General features: G+C 36.2%; 1 protein-coding gene and 1 non-coding gene across 2 annotated transcripts in view; both read right to left on the minus strand.

Moving 5' to 3' along the window:
• UBE2W (ubiquitin conjugating enzyme E2 W) overlaps window positions 1-22,578 on the minus strand; it is a 56,282-nt gene that overhangs the window by 26,332 nt on the left and 7,372 nt on the right. The window contains exon 2 of the mRNA XM_063079438.1: window positions 2,553-2,644. Coding sequence (XP_062935508.1) covers window positions 2,553-2,644 — 92 coding nt within the window. The remainder of the gene's footprint in view (window positions 1-2,552; window positions 2,645-22,578) is intronic.
• LOC134364283 (U6 spliceosomal RNA) lies at window positions 18,437-18,544 on the minus strand. Its single transcript, XR_010021825.1, has one exon. It is a non-coding gene; the product is annotated as a U6 spliceosomal RNA (small nuclear RNA).

Genomic DNA, 22,578 nt, shown 5'->3' on the forward strand with positions numbered 1-22,578 from the left:
ACTGACTTTGGTGGATTTAAGACAGGATATATACTAATACGACCTTTCTAAGAAACTTTTAAAGGTAATTATGATGATACAAAATACATATTTTTGCCTTACACGCTGACTACAGACTACAACTCAAGTGATGCCACTTTACTGCATTACTTTGACACACCCTTTCCCTATTATTGACATTTACATTGTTTCCAAATTATCCCCAGAATTAGTAATGTTGAAATGAGTACAGATAAGTCCATCTTTTTGTACGTCTCTGTCCTTTCCTTTGGACAGTGTACAGGTGTATTTACTACATCAAACGGAATGGTATTCAAATATTTTAAGATGTCAATATGTGCTACCAAACTGTGTTCCAGGAAGCTGCTTACTGTGCTTTCATCACCTTCCTTAGGTATCTTGCATACACATATCCACACTTCATATAAACCTATTTAGGCAATGGTTTTTAAGATCTGATTCTTTACCATACTATTTTTATCTTGGAAGAAGGTCCAAAGACAATAAAATTTTTATGGTTCATTTACAATAAGTTATTTTAAAAGAAAAAGTCTTGCCTGACCGATATCTCTAAATTACAAGATTTATTCTGTAACAAAGATGTTGGTGCTTTGACAGTTATAATCTCTGGTATAACAACTTAATGCTTCTATTTGTAAAAATTTAAAACATTCCTTTAACTTTTTATAAATCATTGTGTTGTGTGGTTTCCCCACTCTCCCAAAAAAGTCAAGGTTGAAAGAGGAAGCAATCTGTTTATTACCAATTTCCTTGAGAACCACAGGGCTACCTGTTACAGGATATTCTGAGGTAGATTAACAAAGGAAGAGAGGAAAAAGATAAAAATGGAATATAATCTGCACCAGGGTGAAAAACAGTTAGTTCCATTTTGTTCCATTTTTGGTTGTTTTAGAACAGTAGTTTCAAGTGAAAAATCAGTTGAGAACTCAGCAATGTTTTAAAGAGATTGCTACAGCACTAAAGATTTATATGACATTTTAAAGATAGTCAATACATCCATTCAATAAAAGCTTTGACTCCTGCTTAGGTACTAACTCATAAGTCAAAGGTAAGCAAAATTGTTTCTTCTGAAAAGATAGGTACTTCCCCTGTTAATTAAATTTTGGTTACTTTTAGTCCCTGGACCTGGAATACAGCTTAATATTTGAATTGGCCCATTTGTCCTCCAAGTTGGTCTATAATAAACTTTATCTTACTGGCCTCTTTTCCTTTTATGTTTTTGAAGATTTTTTAAAGTAGAGGATTAATTATTTTAAATTCCCCCCCCATTTCAAAACATTTACCATTGTCTAACAAAATTATTAAATCAAAGGACTGGTAAGGATCAACTATACTAGTTGCTGAGATCTTAGGATGATACTCTTGAAAATATTTCAAACTAATTCAAATGCTCATTTTTAAGAGAGGGTACTCTTTTCTCTTTTCTTGATATCATATCTGGAAAGGATCACCTTCTGCACTCCAAGGAAGATGCTGAATTAGAGAAAATACTTTTGTGTTCTTCTCCTTCCAACCCTTACTTTTTTCCTCCCCATAGAAAAGTTTCTCATGTATTTAATGAGATTGCTGAGATCTGCACTTTCATTAGTTACCCCTCTGTACAGCGTGCAGTTAATGTGTCCAGGGGATGGGAATGGGACACCTCTTGACTGTAACTCTCTTCAAATCCCTAATTTTTTTTTTTTAAATATGATAACCTCATACCAAGCTGCTCTATTACACAAGGATCATTTCATAAACAAAGTCAGACACAAGTTTTTAAATGCTGTCTGCTAAGGAGAAACTTTAAAAAACTTACTAACCAAAGCTATAGTTGTATTAAAAAAAATGCTTAACATATTATGCAACAATGTGTATATCATACAATGATGCAAAACAAAATTGATCATGTATATAAATGCATAGAATAAGATCTGTTTACTATATATTTACCTCTTGATGTAAGAGAATGGAATGAAATATGAAAGTAATTCTGTATTTTTAAAAAGTGCATACCAGGATTGGCTGGTTAGCTCAGTTGGTTAGAGCATGGTATTTGTAACACCGAGGTCAGGGGTTTGGATCCCCGAACTGGCCAAATGCCGAGGAAAAAAAGAAAAAAAGTGAGCACTAAAGTTGGGGACTTATGATAGTTCAACTCATAATTTTCTGACTTTATGATGGCACCAAAGCAATACGCATTCAGTATAAACCATATTTCAAGTATCCCTACAACCATTGTTTTGTGCTTTCAGTACAGTATTCAATAAATTACATGAGATATGCAACACTTTGTTATAAAATAGGCTTTGTGTTAGATGATTTTGCCCAACTGTAGGCTAATTTACCTACACAGAGCATGTTTAAGGTAGGTTAGGCTGGGCTATGATGTTCAGTAGGTGAAGTGCATTATGCGCATTTTTGACTTACTTTATCTTCAATTTACCATGGGCGTATCAGGACATAACCCCATCATAAGTGGAGGAGCAGCTGTATATATTCATATATTACATTGATAATAAAAAAAAAGAAAAAAGTAATTAAACACTTACTGTGTAATTGAATTTTGAACACTCTTTTCATTTAAAGTCATCCCAGGAGGTGGGTCATTTTGCAAAGCCAACAGTTCTTTTTGTAGTCGTTTCTAGAAAAGAACATCAATAATAATTTGTAATTTATTTATTTTTACAACATAATATCCTTCTAGTTATAAAGTCTGAAATCACTGATTAAATTTTCTCTAAATACTCATATCTTTTCCTTTACAAGCCCCTTATATCTTCTACATATTTATTATATGCCTAATTTTCAAAATGTTTCAACATTGATGCTGTAAAGCGGTGAGGAAGAACAGCTAGTAAGCTATAAAAGATCAACCTCTTTAAGACTTCATAGCTACGCTACTGAGGTTATAAGGTATTAGGAGCCTAGGTTAAAACTGCTTCAAGGTTTTAGCGGTGCTTCCTTTGCTGCTTCCCAATGATAAAAACCATAGCTCTCCATAATCCTTAAAGAATGGGTTATTTCAAACAGACAAGCTTTCCAGAGAAACTATACGCGTACCGCCTTATACAAAATACCCTGTGAAAAATTTTAAAATAATTTAAATTTACAACCTACTGCCCGTATTTGTTTTCTTAAACAGGATCATCTGCACATAATTTAATCTTTCAGGGTTATTGTTATGAACATCATCTACCGTAAGATATCAGAATACAACATATCATGGCCTGAGATATGTAAGGGTTTTTTCTCCATATTAGATGCCCTTAAATGGGTATGTATCTTGCATTCCATTTTTCTTTTCTTTCTTTCTTTCTTTCTTTTTTTTTTGTATTTGGAGTTCTTATTTGTATGGCTTCATTGTTTACCTCTTACCCTGTTATCATCAGTGGACATTCTTTTTTAATGCACAACAAAGCCAAAACAAAAACCACAGCAGCCCCTAATTTATGGGTTTGAAAACCAAATAGCTAATGTTATCACAATCATATGCAAGATTGTAAAGACTATTAATCAGTGTCTTTTCTTGGAGTAAAAAGAAGCATGGATATCTGTTCATAACTCCACAGTTCTCTGCTTAAAAACCTGTTTCTGCTTTTTTTTTTTTTTAGACAATAAAATATTACTATGAATGTAGCAATGTTTCTAAGGCCTTTTCAATTAATTACACCTTTAAATAAGCTTAAAGTCATGCAACACCACTACAAACTCCTCTATTCTTTGTTGCAAATCACTGTAATAGACTTTAAGTTGCCATGAAGAGTTTTCCTCAGATCTTGCAATATAATTGCTACTTAACAATGAAAACAAGACATGCTGCTGAAACATCTTATCAACTTTCTGCAACTTCTGACCTCATACACTTACAACACAATAACTTGCACAGTGATCCTCTCCAAGGGGAGGAAGATGACATAAAGCAAAAATACCATAACCCTCTCAGTGCAGGGCATCTCAGAGAAACCTTGTTTCAATGACCACATTTTGGGAAACACTGCTGTGGAAATCCTCCAGGTCTTGAGAACTTAGTACTAAGACAGGAAAGACAGCCCTTGTTAGTGCAACAAGGAGAGTCAATCTGCATAACTACCAACTGAAACACAAGGATATAAAGGCAAGCTAAGAGTTTTATTGGTATAATTATCCCTAGGTCTCCTAAACATATTGGTGAAGGGTGCTATAGAAAAAAAATGTTTTTCTCCACCCTGAGACTACTTCTTACATCTGGTACATCTGGTGGGCACCCTCTAACAGAATCCCCAATTAGCTCTGCATCCTGGTATTCACACTCTTGTATAGTCTTGTGTAGTTCCCTCTCACACTGTACCAGAGTCGGTCTGTGTGACCAATGGAATACAGCAGAAATGACAGTATGTCATTCCCAAGATAAGGTTATACAAAACTGTGGATTCCATCTTGGTCACTCACTCTCTCTCAAATCGTTTACTCTGGAGAAACCTAGCTATCATGTTGTGAGCAGCCTGATTCTGAGAACCTCACGGTGAGGAACTGAAGCTTCCTGCCAATAACCATGTGAGTGATTTGGAAGAAGAATCTCCAATCCAAATCAAGTTTTCAGATGACTGCAGCCCTGGCCAATATCTTGCCTGCAAACTCCAGGAAAGACCCAAGTCAGAACCACTCAGCTAAGACTCTGATTCTTGACCCTTGGAACTGTGTGAGATAATTTTTTTTTAATTACTAAATTTAGAGGTTACGCAGAAATAGATAAGTAATACAGGACTTCTGCTCTATCCTCCCTCCACCCTCCCATGAGAAGGGACTACTATCCACTTTTTCATTTCAATATCACCAAGTCAGAATTAAAGATGTTCACTGGACCATGTTTTTTTACTGAGGTAGTGAAGTCACTTCATTAAAAAGACAATTCATGCCAACCCCTCGCTGTCTTAGCTAACAGGCAATAAACTACCTTGCACATCCACATTCCCAGCAATAGACAGAGTAGGGACAGCATTTTGAGAGTTAATGAGCACTTACCAAGTCCACTACTAAAATTAATAATTTACTGATTTACTAATAAGACTAACAGGGCTGGCCCCATGGCTCACTTGGGAGAGTGCGGTGCTGGTAGTGCGAAGGCCGCGGGTTCGGATCCTATATAGCAATGGTCGGTGCGCTCACTGGCTGAGTATGGTGCTGACCACACTGTGCCGAGGGTTGCGATCCCCTTACCGGTCAAAAAAAAAAAAAAAAAAGACTAACCAAAAAAAAAAAAGTATACAGAGAGTGGAAGGTCAAACACTGTATGTGTAATGGAAGGTCAAACAATGTATCTGTTTGGCAGGTTCACAAAAACAAGGAATTCCCTTGTTCAGGAATGAACTATTAGAGAGGGCTGTTTTGAAGTAAGTGATCAGGCCCTGCAAGGGTTCTCTGGCTCTTCTAAGAAACTAGTTCTAAGGTAACCTGAATGTGAACATAGAAGAGGTATATATATAAATAAATAAGGACCTAAAGAGTTGAATGTAAAGATAAATAAAAATTCATATTCATTTGAAGATCTGTATAACCTTTTAGAGGTTATACAACCAACAGAAAGCTATAATTACACAAGGAGGCACTCACCTTTTAACTTTTTTTTTTTTTTTTTGGGTGGCTGGCCAATATGGGAACATCTTTTAACTTTGAAGACAAAGTATTAAAGTCGATGAGAAACACTAGCATTAGGAAAGAACACCAGCAAAAGCAGTGACACCACCAGCTTATAAAACCATCACAGCAATACTGGCCTGCTTTCCCAGACTGTAGTGAAAACGGCAGTTCCAGACTAATACATGGAAAATAACTGCAGAAGGTTAACTACTGTAACTAAAGCAGCAGGAATACCCAGAAACCATGGGGGGAAGGAGAGGAGAACATGAGATATTAGAGTTCCAATGGTTCATAGCCAAATCTCACCCTTGTCTGTCCCTAAGTTGGTGAGGTATGAGAAAATTAATTACAAATATATTACAAATGTACCAGTCTTCTGAATCTAAGATGAACCATTATTTCCCATAACACTAGAAAAGAAAAATTGCTGCCTACTGAAAACAACTTTAACACCAATAACACATATCCTGATTTGAAAGATGTTAAAATATGGAAATTGTACATTTTAAAAGTCTTTGAAATATGTTATTATAGTTTAATTTTCCTAACTCCTAGTGTACCAGACCTAATTGAAAAATAAAACTTCATTGAGTAAGTTTTAAATAAATTTAATATGACTAAAATGATTCTTATCTCAGTATTTAATACCTACCCCCAATACATGACCTCAGTCAACCTTTAAATATGAACTTGATTCCCAGAATTTGCATAGCAATTGCTATGGTCCGAATGTCTGTCCCTCCAAAGCTGATATGGAAGCCTGATCTCCAATGTGGCAGTGTTGAGAGGTGGGGCCTTTGGGAGGTGACTGTATCATGAGGGCTATGCCCTCTTTAAACCACTCTTGGATTAACGGGTTAATGGATGAGTAGGTTATCACAGGAGGAGCATGGTGGGCTTTATAAAGAGAACCAGTGAGCACGTAACAAATAAATTGCATTTTCTTATAAATTACCCAGTTCCAGGTATTCTAAGTGACAGAAAATGAATAATACAGTAATATAGAGACATCCATTCTCCCAATCAAAAAAGGGGCCTAAAAGTTATCTACAAAAAATTTATTTTCTTTTTCTCAGTCATCCATCGAAAACAGCCAAGCCCAGAAGGTAAATGTTTTGAAGCATCTCAAATCTCAAGTAAACCTGAAAACTCTAGCCCTTATCTTGTGTTGGCTTTAGTCTAGAAAGCTCACAGGAATTTGAGCTCTTCTAAGAGACCTAGGTGGATTTACACGTTCCCTAAGGATCCTGATACATGTAAATATCGCTAGAGATATATGACTAAGCACTTTTAGAACTGGCTTGGCTTTTGAGTGGCTTTGTAGTCCAGCTAGTACCTCCCTTTCTCATTATAAAACAAAGTGATATAAAATGATGCTAATTTATTCTTTTTTTTTTCTGGTAAGAAAACCACTGACAAATTATGCAATTAACTGTTGTCAATGGCAAGGTACTGGGACACACCCAAAACTGAATGACACTACAGTATGTCATAATACCTTGGTTGAAAATCTCTACTCTAGATCATCACAACAGTCTAGGATGTATGACCCTGCACTTAAGAATAACACCAGTTCAGTTCCTGTAACTTTTTCCCACCACAATGCATATGAAAGATTATTACTGAAATTTACTCTCTCCTGTGACTGGGGTTGGGAAGCGAACTTATATCAAAAGGATGCTCAGGAAATTAATATATCCTTCTCTCACTATCTTCCGCTGTCACCTCTCCAAGAATCACTATAGCCAACACAATAAAAAAGACACATATAGGTTCAAGTCCAAACCATCATGAGTCAAAAAATATATAAACAAATAAAATAAGCCCACGGGACACTTCAGGCAAAATGAAGCCTCCAGACAAGGCCATGTTTTAGGATCTCCTAATGTTAATTTAATACCACATCCTGGACTGCGGAGATGGATTAAAATCTTTGCGTTCTATGCACATGCAGAATTATCTCTGTTGACCAGTTCCCAAGCTGTTCTTTCTCTCAAAAGGCAACATCTAATTATGCACGATAGAACACCTCTGTGATATCCAAGACAAATGAAGGGCTATCTACAGTCCCCTGAAGTTTAATAATAATGACAGTTAAAAGAAAACACCCTATGCTACAAAACAAAAGCACATTTAATTTGGAAGCATATATTCTTGCCTCTGCCTCTATACTTACTCTTATGGGATTTAAAGCTCAAGCTAGTTTATACACATGAATAAAAGCAATTTAAAAAGTAATCACTCTAAACATAAACTCATAATGTTAAATAAACCAAGTCCGAGAGAAGAGAAGGAAATAAAGGGCATCCAGATTGGAAAAGATGAAGTCAAACTGTCCCTGTTTGCAGATGACATGATCCTATATATCGAACAGCCTAAAACCTCTACAAAAAAACTCTTGGAATTGATAAATGATTTCAGCACAGTAGCAGGATACAAAATCAACACACAAAAATCAGTAGCATTTCTTTTCTCCAATAGTGAACATGCAGAAGGAGAAATCAAGAAAGCTTGCCCATTTACAATAGCCACCAAAAAAATAAAATACTTAGGAATTGAGTTAACCAAGGTGAAAAATCTCTATAATGAGAACTACAAACCACTGCTGAGAGAAATCAGAGAGGATACAAGAAGATGGAAAGATATTCCATGCTCTTGGATTGGAAGAATCAACATAGTGAAAATGTCCATACTACCCAAAGTGATATACAAATTCAATGCAATCCCCATCAAAATTCCAAAGACATTTTTCTCAGAAATGGAAAAAACTATTCCGACATTTATATGGAATAATAAAAGACCACGCATAGCCAAAGCAATGCTCAGCAAAAAAAATAAAGCTGGAGGCATAACACTACCTGACTTTAAGCTATACTACAAAGCTATAATAACCAAAACAGTATGGTACTGGCATAAAAACAGACACACTGACCAATGGAATAGAATAGAGAATCCAGAAATCAACCCACACACTTACTGCCATCTGATCTTTGACAAAGGCACCAAGCCTATTCACTGGGGAAGGGACTGCCTCTTCAGCAAATGGTGCTGGGATAACTGGATATCCATATGCAGGAGAATGAAACTAGATCCATACCTCTCACCGTATACTAAAATCAACTCAAAATGGATTAAGGATTTAAATATACATCCTGAAACAATAAAACTTCTTAAAGAAAACATAGGAGAAACACTTCAGGAAATAGGACTGGGCACAGACTTCATGAATACGACCCCAAAAGCATGGGCAACCAAAGGAAAAATAAACAAATGGGATTATATCAAACTAAAAAGCTTCTGCACAGCAAAAGAAACAATTAAAAGAGTTAAAAGACAACCAACAGAGTGGGAGAAAATATTTGCAAAATATACATCTGACAAAGGATTAATATCCAGAATATATAAGGAACTCAAACAACTTTACAAGAAGAAAACAAGCAACCCAATTAAAAAATGGGCAAAAGAGCTAAGTAGGCATTTCTCTAAGGAAGATATACAAATGGCCAACAGACATATGAAAAAATGTTCAACATCAGTCAGCATCCGGGAAATGCAAATCAAAACCACATTGAGATACCATCTAACCCCAGTTAGGATGGCTAAAATCCAAAAGACTATGAACGATAAATGCTGGCGAGGTTGCGGAGAAAAAGGAACTCTCATACATTGTTGGTGGGACTGCAAAATGGTGCAGCCTCTATGGAAAATGGTATGGAGGTTCCTCAAACAATTGCAGATAGATCTACCATACGACCCAGCTATCCCACTGTTGGGAATATACCCAGAGGAATGGAAATCATCAAGTCGAAGGTATACCTGTTCCCCAATGTTTATCGCAGCACTCTTTACAATAGCCAAGAGTTGGAACCAGCCCAAATGCCCATCATCAGATGAGTGGATACGGAAAATGTGGTACATCTACACAATGGAATACTACTCAGCTATAAAAACGAATGAAATACTGCCATTTGCAACAACATGGATGGACCTTGAGAGAATTATATTAAGTGAAACAAGTCAGGCACAGAAAGAGAAATACCACATGTTCTCACTGATTGGTGGGAGCTAAAAATTAATATATAAATTCACACACACACACACACACACACACACACACAAACGGGGGGGGGAGAAGATATAACAAACACAATTATTTGAAGTTGATACGACAAACAAACAGAAAGGACATTGTTGGGGGGGAGAGGGGGAGGGAGAAGGGAGGGAGGTTTTGGTGATGGGGAGCAATAATCAGCTACAATGTATATCGACAAAATAAAATTAAAAAACAAACAAACAAACAAACAAACAAAAAAAACCAAGTCTGAATATGCCGAGTGCCTCCCTGGTATAATCAGGAAGTGAGATATAATGGATAAAGACTAACATTTTTCAACATCAAAATTTTCAAAATAAATGCAATAAAATTATTTCTAAAGCCTAATATAGATCTCCGACATTTTTACTGACTATAACTTAACCTACCAATAATCATTACTCTGTTATAATAGCTTCAGATAACAATGAGGTCTATAAGCTCATTTGACCTTTTTATCGTCTGATAGTTTGATGTCCTTTTTACTTTTTTTAAAATTGGCATCTGTTTATTGTCAATAACTTGTCAGTGACCTCTAGTCACTGACATCCTCTTGCTCTCCTCTTTTCCCTCTCTTTTATCTGCTGTTTCCCCTTTCCCCACCCTCACACCACATTACTTAATGGATTTATTTATTTTAGTGAATAAATCACATTATTTTGGTGTAACAAATCCCATCTGGTTTTCAGTACTGGCTAACATTCATTATTTCATATGCTTTTAAACAATACTACACTGACTCACTGAAACTAACTGGAAAAATTAAGACCACCACCCAAGACCTCATAAGATGAAAAGCACAGACCACAAAGAGGTCTACAGATCACACCTTGTGTAACACAATGCTAAACCATGGTTTCTCCCAGTTGGCGCAATCTTTGTCTCTTCAGCTCCTGATCATTGTCATCAATCCACATGCTTACATATTAGTTTAAATTTTTGCTGTTTCAGACTGCAAATGATAATAGGTATGTCAGTACAGAAAAAGCATTACTACAGTGGTTTAATAGTGAACATTACTGTTTAGGCTGAAGAATACTACATCAAATGAAATGTTTCTAGTTAAAAAATTAAATATTTTAAATAGCATCCTAAAAAGTGCATTCATTTCTAAACTATAGTCATGCCTTGCTTAACAATGAAGACACATTCTGAGAAACGCATCATTAGGCAATTTCATTGTTGTGTGAACAACATAAAAGTGTACTGACACAAACCTAGATGGTATAGCCTACTACACACACATAATTTTATGGGCCACTGTCATATATGCGACATGTATGTATCTGACCAAAACATTATTATGCGGTACCTGGCAATACTTCAGTAAAACGTTTATTAAACTGTTCTTAAATTGAATGTGATGAGGGTTGCACGACTCTGAATATACTAAAGGCCACTTTAAATGGATGAGTATGGGACATGAATTATTTCTCAATAAATCTGTTAACAAAAATAAAGATTATTAAACAGTAAAAAGTAAATGAAAAACAAAGCAAATATGGAAAATGTTAATTGTTGAATCTACAAACAGGCTATAAAAATGTAGTACTATTTTTTCTACTTTTCTGCATGCTTGAAATTTTTGTAACAAAAAGTTTAGACTAAAAAATAAAATGACAACAGTAAATAATGCAAAAAATAGCTAAGATAACACCTAAGAAAATAGTAGTATGTAATTGCAAAGTGGCAGGATGGCCCTGATAGGTATCAAGACTGCATCGTAAGTTGTAATAATCAGTAAAGTATGAACATACATAGACCAATGGGACAGAATACAGCCCAGATGAGAGACTCACACATATTTAGAAACTTGGTTTATAACAGAATAGGAAGGCCTCCTAATATAAGACTGAGACAAATTGGGTATCCATTTAAAAATCAAATCAAATTGGATCCCTACCCTCAACCCACAAGGATTAAAGACCTAAATGTGAAAGGCCAAACAATAAGACTATTAGAAAACAACATAAGAGAAAAAATTTATGAACTCAGAGTAGAAAAGGATTTCTTAAGACACAAGTACAAATCAAAAAAGAAAAGACTAACAAATTCCCTTTGGGGCTCATCAAAACACAGTAAAGAAAGTGAAAAAAACAAAAAACAAAAACATATCTTAAACTGGGAAAAGAAATCAGTCATACAAAATAATTCCTATAAATCAATAAAAACAAAAATGAATTGAAAAATAGTCAAAGGACAGGAAACAGCATTTCACAGAAGAAACAACACAAATGGCCCATAAACACATACAATTATATCCATTCTTTTTATTAATCAAGGAAATGTAAAACAGAACCACAATGCAATACCTTTCACAAAAATAAGTCAGACAATATCAAGTACTGGGGCGGATGTGGTACCGCTGTAACTCACTCACTTCTGGCAAGAGCACAAACTGGTATTAATGCTTGAAACAGCACAGCATTATCTAGTAAAACTGAACAGACATGCTACAACTCAGCCCTTGCATTCATAGATATACCCTAGACCATGCACATGCACACCAGGAAAATGTGTTAGAATATTTAAAGAAGCACTGATCACAACAGGTTAGGAGTAAAACTGACAAATTATCTACTACTTAGCCTGAATACAATCCATCAAGATGGATTAATTTTAACATGTTAAACAAAAGCAAGTCAGAAAAGAATACTAACAGTATAATTCCATTTATTTACTGTTCAAAAACAAAACAATATATTAGTAAATCTACACAGAAAAATAAAGGATGACAAACATAAAATCCAAGACAGCAATTCTCATACCATGGGAAGGAAGTAGTGAGGTACAATCAGAAGGGCATACAGGGAGCTTCAAAGGTAATGGGAATTTTTATTCCTTAAGCAAGGTGAACATTTTATTGATATTGTTTAAAATATTCACTTGTGACTTTTAAATTCTTTTGTATGCATATTTCATAATCTTTTTTTCAGGCCACTCAAATTTGGTCGTGAAGGGAGGGAGAGCAACAAGGTGATAGCAGAAGCATGGTAGAGGGAGGTGTTTGTTAAGAAGGAGAAACTTAAGCATATGTAAATACTGATGTGAAAGATCAAGAAGAGAAGGAGGTGATAAATGATGTGTAAAATACCTGAGAGACAAGAGATCAGTCAGACACTAAGTACAGATTAAGGACTTTACAAGGGTTTGTCTTTTCAATGGTAAATGTTATGTCTACACAGGAAAAAAATACAAACCAAAATATTTTAAAATTAAAATCATTCCTTAATCTCATCATCCAATGATTTTCTCAGGATAGTGACTTTTCTTCTTACTAATCTGTTATTTTCTAATATTTCAACAATAATCATGTATAAAATTTCTTTTTTTAATGAAAAACAGTGATCATACTGATCACAGTGTGGCAGATGTACTGGAGAAGTCTAAATGAAGGCTGTGAAGTTAGCCTGGAAACTACTAGAAAAAAAACCAAAACCAAAAACAAAAACAAGAATCAAAAAATTGAGACGCAGAATGGACTGGATTTGGTGATAACTGAATACGGGAAGTGAGAAAGAAAGAAAGGTGACCCCAGGATAATAGTCAGAATGGTTGGTAGTGCTATTAACCATGAGAGAGATCCAGAGTTCGATCTCTGTACCGGCTGGCTACCAAAACAAAACAAAAACCAAGCAAACAAAAAACCATGAAAGAAATACAGGCAGAGGAATGAGTAGGGGGTAGCTGATCTTTGTTTATGTGGGGTTGGATGCAGCTAAGATTAAGATCAGTTTTAGACCTATTGAGTTTAAGTTTCTTGTGGAACATTCTGGCTGATAAATGAAAACAAGTGAACCAACCAAAGGTGAAGAATGACTGTTCCCTTTATTATTTATTTATTTTTAAAAGATGACCGGTAAGGGGATCTTAACCCTTGGCTTGGTGTTGTCAACACCACGCTCACCCAGTGAGCTAACCGGCCATCCCTATATAGGATCTGAACCCATGGCCTTGGTGTTATCAGCACCGCACTCTCCCAAGTGAGCCACGGGCAGGCCCTAACTGTTCCCTTTAAAAGAGGCCTCCCTCTTTTGGCTCTTTCCATGAACTCAAGGTATGCGTATGTACCTTAAACCTGTTTGGCTCCAAGAGGCAGAGTTTACAACCCCAGAATTGACCCTTAATTTCTCAAGCTAGTTCAGAAGTGTTCTGGAAATTGACACTCTAAATAAAATACTTAAGTTACTCAGAAACCTTGACTAAGAATGAAATAAAGTCCAGTTTTGTGTCTATTCTCTCCCCTTTATATCTATATTTCACGCCATAGATGAAGAGCAGTAATCCTGAGTGTAATCCTGATAGACTCCTTAGCAGCACTAAGCATGATATAGTTACATTTCATTTAAGCTAACCATATTTTTCTTTTACTTTGGAAGAATATTTAAAAGTTTTTTCTCCAGCCAGCCACCAACCAACAAACAAAAAACAAATAGTTTCTTCTTATAAAAAATATAATTCAAATTTTTTTCCTTCCAGTTTTGGCTAGGCTACCCACAGAGATTTTCATAAATATGAATAAATTGTTACTCAAATAAAATATCATAAAACATAAAACATGCTATGTAGTGGAAAATGCAGACTATAGCCAGGGTTTGGCATACAAGTTTAAATAAATATCTGAATAAAATTACTGATAATACCATCCCCAATGGTGGAAAGTTTGATCTACAAATCAAATTGCAAATCTATCATGAGACAAGAATCAGGAGCATTTTTATTTGTTCGAAATGTAGGCAAAACGCAGAACTTGAGTATAAGGTGCTACGTCTAAATGTTTGTGTCCCTCCAAAATTCTTATTTTGAAATCTAATCTCCAATTTGTTGTGAGAAAGTGGGGCCTTTGGGAAGGTAACCAGGTCATGACAGCAGAGCCCTTGTGAATAGGATCAGGGCCATTATAGAAGAGGCCTGCGGAAGCTTGTTTGTCCCTTCTGCCCTGTGAGAATACAGCTAGAAGGTGCCATCTATGAGAGTCTAGGCATTACCAGACAGTGAATCTGCCTGTGCCTTGATCTTGGACTTCCCAGCCTCCACAACAACAATAAATTTCTGTTGTTTATAAATTACTCAGTCTAAAATATTTTGTTATAGCAGCCTGACAGGATACATTTAACTGGAAAACCAACCCCTGATTTCTAGGGGTGTATAATATATGCAACTTGGAATAAATAATAATCCATATCTCAATATCTTTATAATTAAACATCTACCTCAGATTGTTACTGAAAGATAGAATGAGATGGGTCAGCAGATGTAACAATATTTTTGAAAGTTTAAAGCTCCAAATAAACATACTTAAGGAAATAAAATACCATTTTAAATTAGAAATATTGTGGAGTGGGCTGGCTGGTTAGCCCAATTGGTTAGAGCATGGTGTTAAAACACCAAGGTCAAGGCTTTGGCTCCCCATACAAGCCAGCTGCAAAAAAAAAAAGAAAAAACCTACAACCAGAAAAAATGCTACTTTCACTGAAGTATTATCTCCAAAGTGAAAGAATTACTAACCAAACAACTGAATTTTAACCTAGGTGAGACAGACAGATATAATTAACAGGAAGTCTACACTGATTTTAAAATACTGTATTAATTTACCTATTCAATACAATTCTTTAGTTTCTCTAATTGGGCCAAGGCAGAAGCAAAAGATAGACATCAGTGGAATCAAAGATAAAGCAAGAAGGCAATACAACCAACTGAAGGCAATACAACCAACTGTGTTTCATATCACTTCCGACCTATTCTGAAAACAGCATTTATCTGAGTGTCTATCCATTCATCTGGAAAACTTTGAGTGCTTAGTACCAGTAAGTACAGCACTGTCCTCATTGAGTTAAAAATCAGGGCCGGCCCGTGGCTCACTCAGGAGAGTGTGGTGCTGATAACACCAAGGCCCGGGTTCGGATCCCATATAGGGATGGCCGGTTAGCTCATTGGGTGAGCATGGTGCTGACAACACCAGATCAAGGGTTAAGATCCCCTTACCGGTCATCTTTTAAAAAATAAAAAATAAATAAATAAATAAAATAAAAATCAAATAAAAACAAAGTACCTTTACAATCACTGCAAAGCAGAAGTGAAAGATCTATAAAAAAGGCAGTGTGCTGTTAGGGCACACAGGGTAAGAAAAAGTATGTACAATTGAAGAGTGAAGCTAAGTTTGGTGGATTCATGATGTCAAGAGTAAAGTTGTAAAGAACTATTGTGGATTTTCAGTAGAATTTAAATTCAGGAAGATAATACAAAGAGTGGGAAGGGCTAACTACATAACCTACAAGGTAAGTTAAAAAAAAAAAAATCTATGACCAATGAAAATATCAAAACTGCCCAGAATTTAAAACGAAGTTCAATACAGAAAATGACTAAAAAGAGTTACTAAATATTCCCAGCTAGTTCCACCTTAAACTAAAGACAGGGGAGATTTGAGCACAGGTCCCTGAATCATTAGCAATCTGACTCCCAGGGATTTTAGTGAACTAGTAAAAAAAAGTTCACCATAGGTCTTAGAATGGGAGATGAAGGACTACCAACAATAATGGCCCTAATGAAGGGCCAAAAGACTAAAAACAAGACTAACATTCCAAGTACCTAGAAAGGATTATTCATTTTTAAATACAGGGCTCCTAAGATTTTTATTTTATTTTATTTTTAAAAGATAACTGGTAAGGGGATCTCAACCCTCAACTTGGTGTTGTCAGCACCACGCTCAGCCAGTGAGCCAACCGGCCATCCCTATATGGGATCCGAACCTGTGGCCTTGGTGTTATCAGCACCACACTCTCCCGAGTGAGCCACGGGCCGGCCCCTAAGATTATTTTTAAAATGAGATATTCGGGGGTCGGTCTGTTAGCTCAGTTGGTTAGAGCACAGCCCTGTAACACCAAGGTTAAGGGTTCATTTCCCCATGCTGGCCAGCCACTGAAAGAAAAATAATAATAAAAATGAAATACTCATTCATATTCAACTCCAAAGATTCATGATATAATTTGTAAGTTTGCCTAGGTACATACTACTGCCATGGAAGAATCACTCAGCTCATGACCACCCAGCAGCTACATCCTAATATACTGTTTGCTAATTCTGCTCCACAAAGAACTCTCATGGCAGATGTGTACTTTGTTTCTTTGTAGAAAATAGCCCTCAAACAACATATTTCACTGAAGTTGATAAAACAGTCAACATGTACTCTGATACATATAGGAAAGGGGTGGTCTTTGATAGAATTATAATTATGTAGAAAGCCAGGAACATATACAAACACTTCTATAGTCTCAAATTTAATTCCTAAAGGTCTGTCCAGAGGATTAAATTTTGAAATGTCTATAGTCTCCTGAACTCTAAATCAGGTCAAAGGAGATGTATTACAATTTATCCAACTTATATAATTTGCACACTTAAATTCCCACAGTATCAGGGTGCATATTAGAATTACCTGACGAGCTAAGAAAAATTCCAATACCCAGGAAGCATGCCAGATCAATTAAATCATAATCTGGGGATAGTATTTTTTGAAGCTTCCCAGGTAATGTCAATATGATGCCAAAGTTGAAAACCACTGATTTGAACTGTGTAGGTCACTAGAAAAAGCTGGGGGAAGGTATTGATGTACAGTAAAAAAAAATGAAAAGACCCAAACAAGGAACCTAGATGTAGCAACATTACCTTTTACCAATTTTAAGCTGGCTTCGATACTTTCAAATCAAAGACAGACTGAAACTTAAAATACAATCAATTCTCATTTTTCACGGCAGTTAGTTGTCGATAAAGTGGTGGCAAACACTGAATTAGTGAATATCAAATCCAATGCTCCTAGAGGAAATAGTGTTAGGTTCCTGCAAACCTCTCAACACAACAGTTTCCTCAGCCAGTCAATAACCTTTTTTGTGTTTGTTTAAAAACCCCTTATTTACCATATATTGTTGATTCAATAAGATTGAACTCACAGCCAACAGCACTATAACTCGTGCCTGAACAAAGTTTACTTAACACATATTTTTCTCCATAAAGCACATCACAGCTTTCATGCACTTAGGAACACTAGACAGCACTTCAGTACTATGCTTGGGGGCTATTTTAAGCAATGAAATCCCCAACAAAAAGCACAAAAATGCAAAAAATGTGGCACAAAACAGACCTTGAAAAGGACAATTGTTTACACTATGAGCTGAACAAGGTGGCAGACCGTAGTTTGACCTCAGCTGGGGATATGTGCAAAGGTCAACTCAAATTCTTCACTGTTCTGTGTGTAAATGCCCAAGAAGGTGTCAAAGTATCAATTTTAGGGTCACTAATAAATTCTACCAAGTAGGTGAATTCACAAATACAGAATCCGTGAATAATAAGAATGGACTGTAAAGGCATCAAATAAACCAAGGTACCTCAAACTGGTTTTTTTTGTTGTTGTTTGTTTAAGACTACAGAATGTTTCAATTTTGTTTTTCCTTTGATAAGGTAAAACAAGTTTCCCAAGGAAAAGGCACAGTGGTGACTTTGTACCTTCCTTCAAAGGCCCAGGGACTACATCTGTCTCTGAAAAACATGGAATGCTCGGGCCGGCCCGTGGCTCACTCGGGAGAGTGTGGTGCTGATAATACCAAGGCCACGGGTTCGGATCCCATATAGGGATGGCCGGTTAGCTCACTGGGTGAGCGTGGTGCTGACAACACCAAGTCAAGCGTTAAGATCCCCTTACCGGTCATCTTTTAAAAAAAAAAAAAAAAAAAAAAAAACATGGAATGCTTCATGAACTTGTGATGTCATCCTTGCGCAGGGGCTCTGTTAATCTTCTCTGTATCATTCCAATTTTAGCATGTGTGCTGCCAAAGTGAGCACTCAAACTAACTGTTATAAAAAGAATTTTGTGAGGTTTCCACTAAACAAAATCAAGGGCAAAGTTGACACCACTATGCCCCAGCTATGTAATTTTCTCCACCAGAAACCTTAAATTGGTTTTCTTAAGAATGTAACAAACCTATAAATACTTTAAAATCTATACTCAATTTGCTCAGTAAAGCTTCCTTTCATGTAGTACAAAAGTAAACTCAAATTTTTTATTTTTTATAATTTCATGGACTACCTCTAATCACAAACTACAGCAATGGTTTCAAGAAAAGGTAAGATGGGTTGGACCAGATGACCTCTAAAACGCCCTATGGCTGAAAGATTTTGTAAGTCTAAAAATTAAAGCTGGTATGACTTTTCCATTCAATAAAAGTTGAAATATGAATACCTAAATATTCACAATAGCTTATTAGAATTATAATCACATTTTTAGTAGTAGGGTTGCAATATAAATTCTCATCTCAAAAACAGCTCTCTATTCACCTAGAGAAGTAAATTGAATCCAGCTTGACACTATCAAGCCTAATGGACTTTGATATGGATTGAACTGTGTCCCCAAGTTTTAAGTCACTGAAGCTTAATACCTATTGCAACTGTTGAGGGTGGGAAATCCTATAATGGTAATTGAAAGGTGGGGCCTTAAAGAGGTGATTAGATTCTGAGGACCATGCCTAGTGAATAGATTAATAAAGCTGGTCAAGGGCATGGTTCTGAGGGCTTTAAAAGGAGAGCACATGACAGACAGTCTCTTTTTCTGCTTTTGCCAACTTGCAATGTGATACCCTGTGTCGCTGAAGCCACTGCCAAGAAAAGCCTTCACCAGATGTGTTCTCTGGACTTTTTGCAAGAAACTATAAGCAATAAATTTTGTTTTCTTACAAAGTACCCAGGTTCCGTGTATTTCGCTATAAGCAACAGACTAATACAGACTCTCAGCTTGGATCTAGACAACATTATAAGGAAAACAAGCTGCCATATTATTACTATAAAACTAAATATGCCTTACACCATATAAAAATTAACTCAAAATAAATCAAAGACCTACATGTAAGAGTTAAAACTGTAACATTCTCACAAGAAAACACAGACGTAAATCCTCATGACCTTGGATTAGACAATGATTTCTTAGATATAATACCAAAAGCACAAACAACAAAGGAAAATAGATAAACTTGACTTCATCAAATTTAACAATTTTTGTGCTTCAAATGATGCCATCAAGAAAAGTGAAAACAAGGGGCTGGCCGGTTACTTAACCAGTTAGAGAACAGTGTTATGGGTCAAGGGTTTGGATCTCCATACCAGCCAGCCACCAAAACAAAAGAAAAAGAAAAGAAAAAAAGTGAAAACACAGCCCACAGAATAGAAGAAAACATTTGCAATAAAACATGTCTAATAAAGGGCTTGTATTCAGAATATATAAAGAACTCATACAACTCTAACAATAAAAAGACAACTAAATTTTTTAAATGGGCAAAGGATTTTAATAATATTTCCAAAGAAATAACACAAATGGCCAATAAGCACAAGAAAAAATGTTTAACATCATTAGGCATTAGCGAAATGCAAATCAAAACCGCAATGAGATACCACTTTACACTGGGATAGTTATAATCAAAAAACAACAATAGTAAACACTGGCTAGAATATAGAGACCGGAAACCTTGAACACTGCTTGTAGTGTTTGAGTGAGCAGGACTGAAGCCATGTTGGGACCTAAAACCACATGGACTGTATAGGATTTTAAAAAGACAGTTTTTTTTCTTGGCAATTCATTTCTCTGAGTTCCCTCTTTTCAATGGTCATTTGATATTTTGAACCTTGGTTAGGGGCAAGATGACATATTTACATAAATGTAAAGTTGTTTTCCAGCCAGCCCAGAGCTGCAGACTTGCACATACTATCCAGACACTAGGAAACCAAGGATGACACTGATAAAGCTATGCTGATTTTACCCCTCCAGCAGGACCATGATAAAACAACAAGGACAGGAGGAGAAACCAGATGGAGTCTTGGTGAGACTTTGCACCTGAGACCTTGCATGAAGCCCTTGCTCCTCACATGCCCCTCCTTCCTGCTTTTAATTTCCCATGTTTCATTCCCTCATCCCTCTCTTTTAGAAAGCCCTCAGTAAATGAGAGTCTTTGAGATGGCTTTAGCTTGGCCATTCTTCTTCAGGTTTACCAGATAGATGGTTTAGCCTAACATCTCTCCTCAGGTCACTGGTATTCCTGAATAAAAGTGGACTTCCATTTTCACCAACATTTGACTTTTTGGGTTGTTTTCTTGTCTGGGAGCAGGCAGTCAGACTTGTGAGTAGAATATCAAATTCTGGGGAGCCTCAGCTAGGAACAGAGTGTGCTCTGTAACAGCTCCTAAAACCCTTGTGATCTCTAAAGTGCCATCTTTTTGTATATGCCAATAGCATGGACTGGTGGCTGGGGGCCTCTGGATAGCTTCAGGACGGGTGCTGGATGACAAAGTAACCAATGGTGTGATTAGAGGGTAGGAACTTTCAGCACCACCCCCCATACCCCCTACCTGGGCTGAAAGTTGGGTTGATCTTAAATGGCCAATGATTTAATCAATCATGCCTAGGTAATAAAAATCCAAAAGGACAGAGTGTGGAAAGCTACTGGATTGGTGAACAAGAATACATCCACATTTGTGGCACACCCCAATTCCACAGGGACAGAAACTCATGCTCAGGACCCTACTGAACCTCACCCTGTATACAACTTCATCTGCTGTTCTTTGTATCATTTAAAATAACATTTGTAATACATCAGCCATTTTAAGTTCCCTATTTTCTGGGGTTCTGTGAACTGAGCCAACCTAGTAAATTATCAAACCCAAAAAAGGGGACATGGTAAACTCCGATTTGTAGCCAAACGGACAGATGTTGTGGATAACCTGAGAACCTACTAGTGATTGGTGTCTGAAGTCAGCGGCAATCTTGTGGTACTGAGCCCTTAACCTGTGGGGTTGGCACTAACTCTGGTTAGTGTCAGAATCTAATTGAATTGTAGGACACCCAGAAAATTGGTGAAAAGAGATTACATTGTATAATGAAGAACATACTAATTATCCTGATTTGAACATCACACAGGTATTGATATTCAGTGTTGTACCCAACAGATATGTACAATCAAATATGTTCCAATAAAAAATAAAATTAAAAAGAAGTTATCAATCCTCAATGTACAGTACATATTATTAATCACCTATTAAAGAATTTGTAATGTTTTTTCAAAAAAAAGAAAAAGAAAATTGTTTGGTGTGGGAAAAACTCATACATCTGGTGTCAGACAATAAGTTAAGTATTAAGGGTTATGCATGAGCATAGAGTAAGAGAAGACAATTGTTTTTTTTTTCTCTACAGATTTAGAAAGTTAAAACACAGAGTTACCATATGACCCAGGAATTCCACTCCTAATACAAATTAAAACATGTCCACACACAAAGAAGTGTACACAAATGTTCATAGCAGCATCATTCATAATAACTGAAAAGCAGAAACAATCCAAATTGTCAATCAACTGTTGAATGGAAACAGGAAACAACCCAAATATCAACTGAATGGATAAACAAATAGTGGTATAACCACAAAATGTACCACTATTCAGTCTCAAAAAAGAATAAAGTGTTAATACAAGCTACAACATGGATGAACCCCCAAAACATTATGCTAAGTGAAAAAAGTCAGTCACAAAGGTCACATATTGTATAACTCCACTTATTCGAAATGTCTAGAATAGGCAAATCCATAGAGACAGAAAATAGATTAGTGGTTTCCAGAGGCTAGGGGAAGGGGGAAATTGGGAATGACTACTAATGGATAAGGGGTTTCTTTGTGGGGTGATGAAAATGTTCTGGAAACAGTGGTGATGGTTGAGAATATATTAGAAACCACTGAACTGCACACTTTTAAAAAGTAAGTTTTATGGTACATGAATTATATTTCAATTAAAAGAAAAAGTTGTGCCTTTTACCACTGATGTAGAGGGCTCACAATTTTACTTGGC

This window comes from Cynocephalus volans, chromosome 15 (genome assembly GCF_027409185.1).
Source record: "Cynocephalus volans isolate mCynVol1 chromosome 15, mCynVol1.pri, whole genome shotgun sequence".
NCBI lineage: Eukaryota > Metazoa > Chordata > Mammalia > Dermoptera > Cynocephalidae > Cynocephalus > Cynocephalus volans.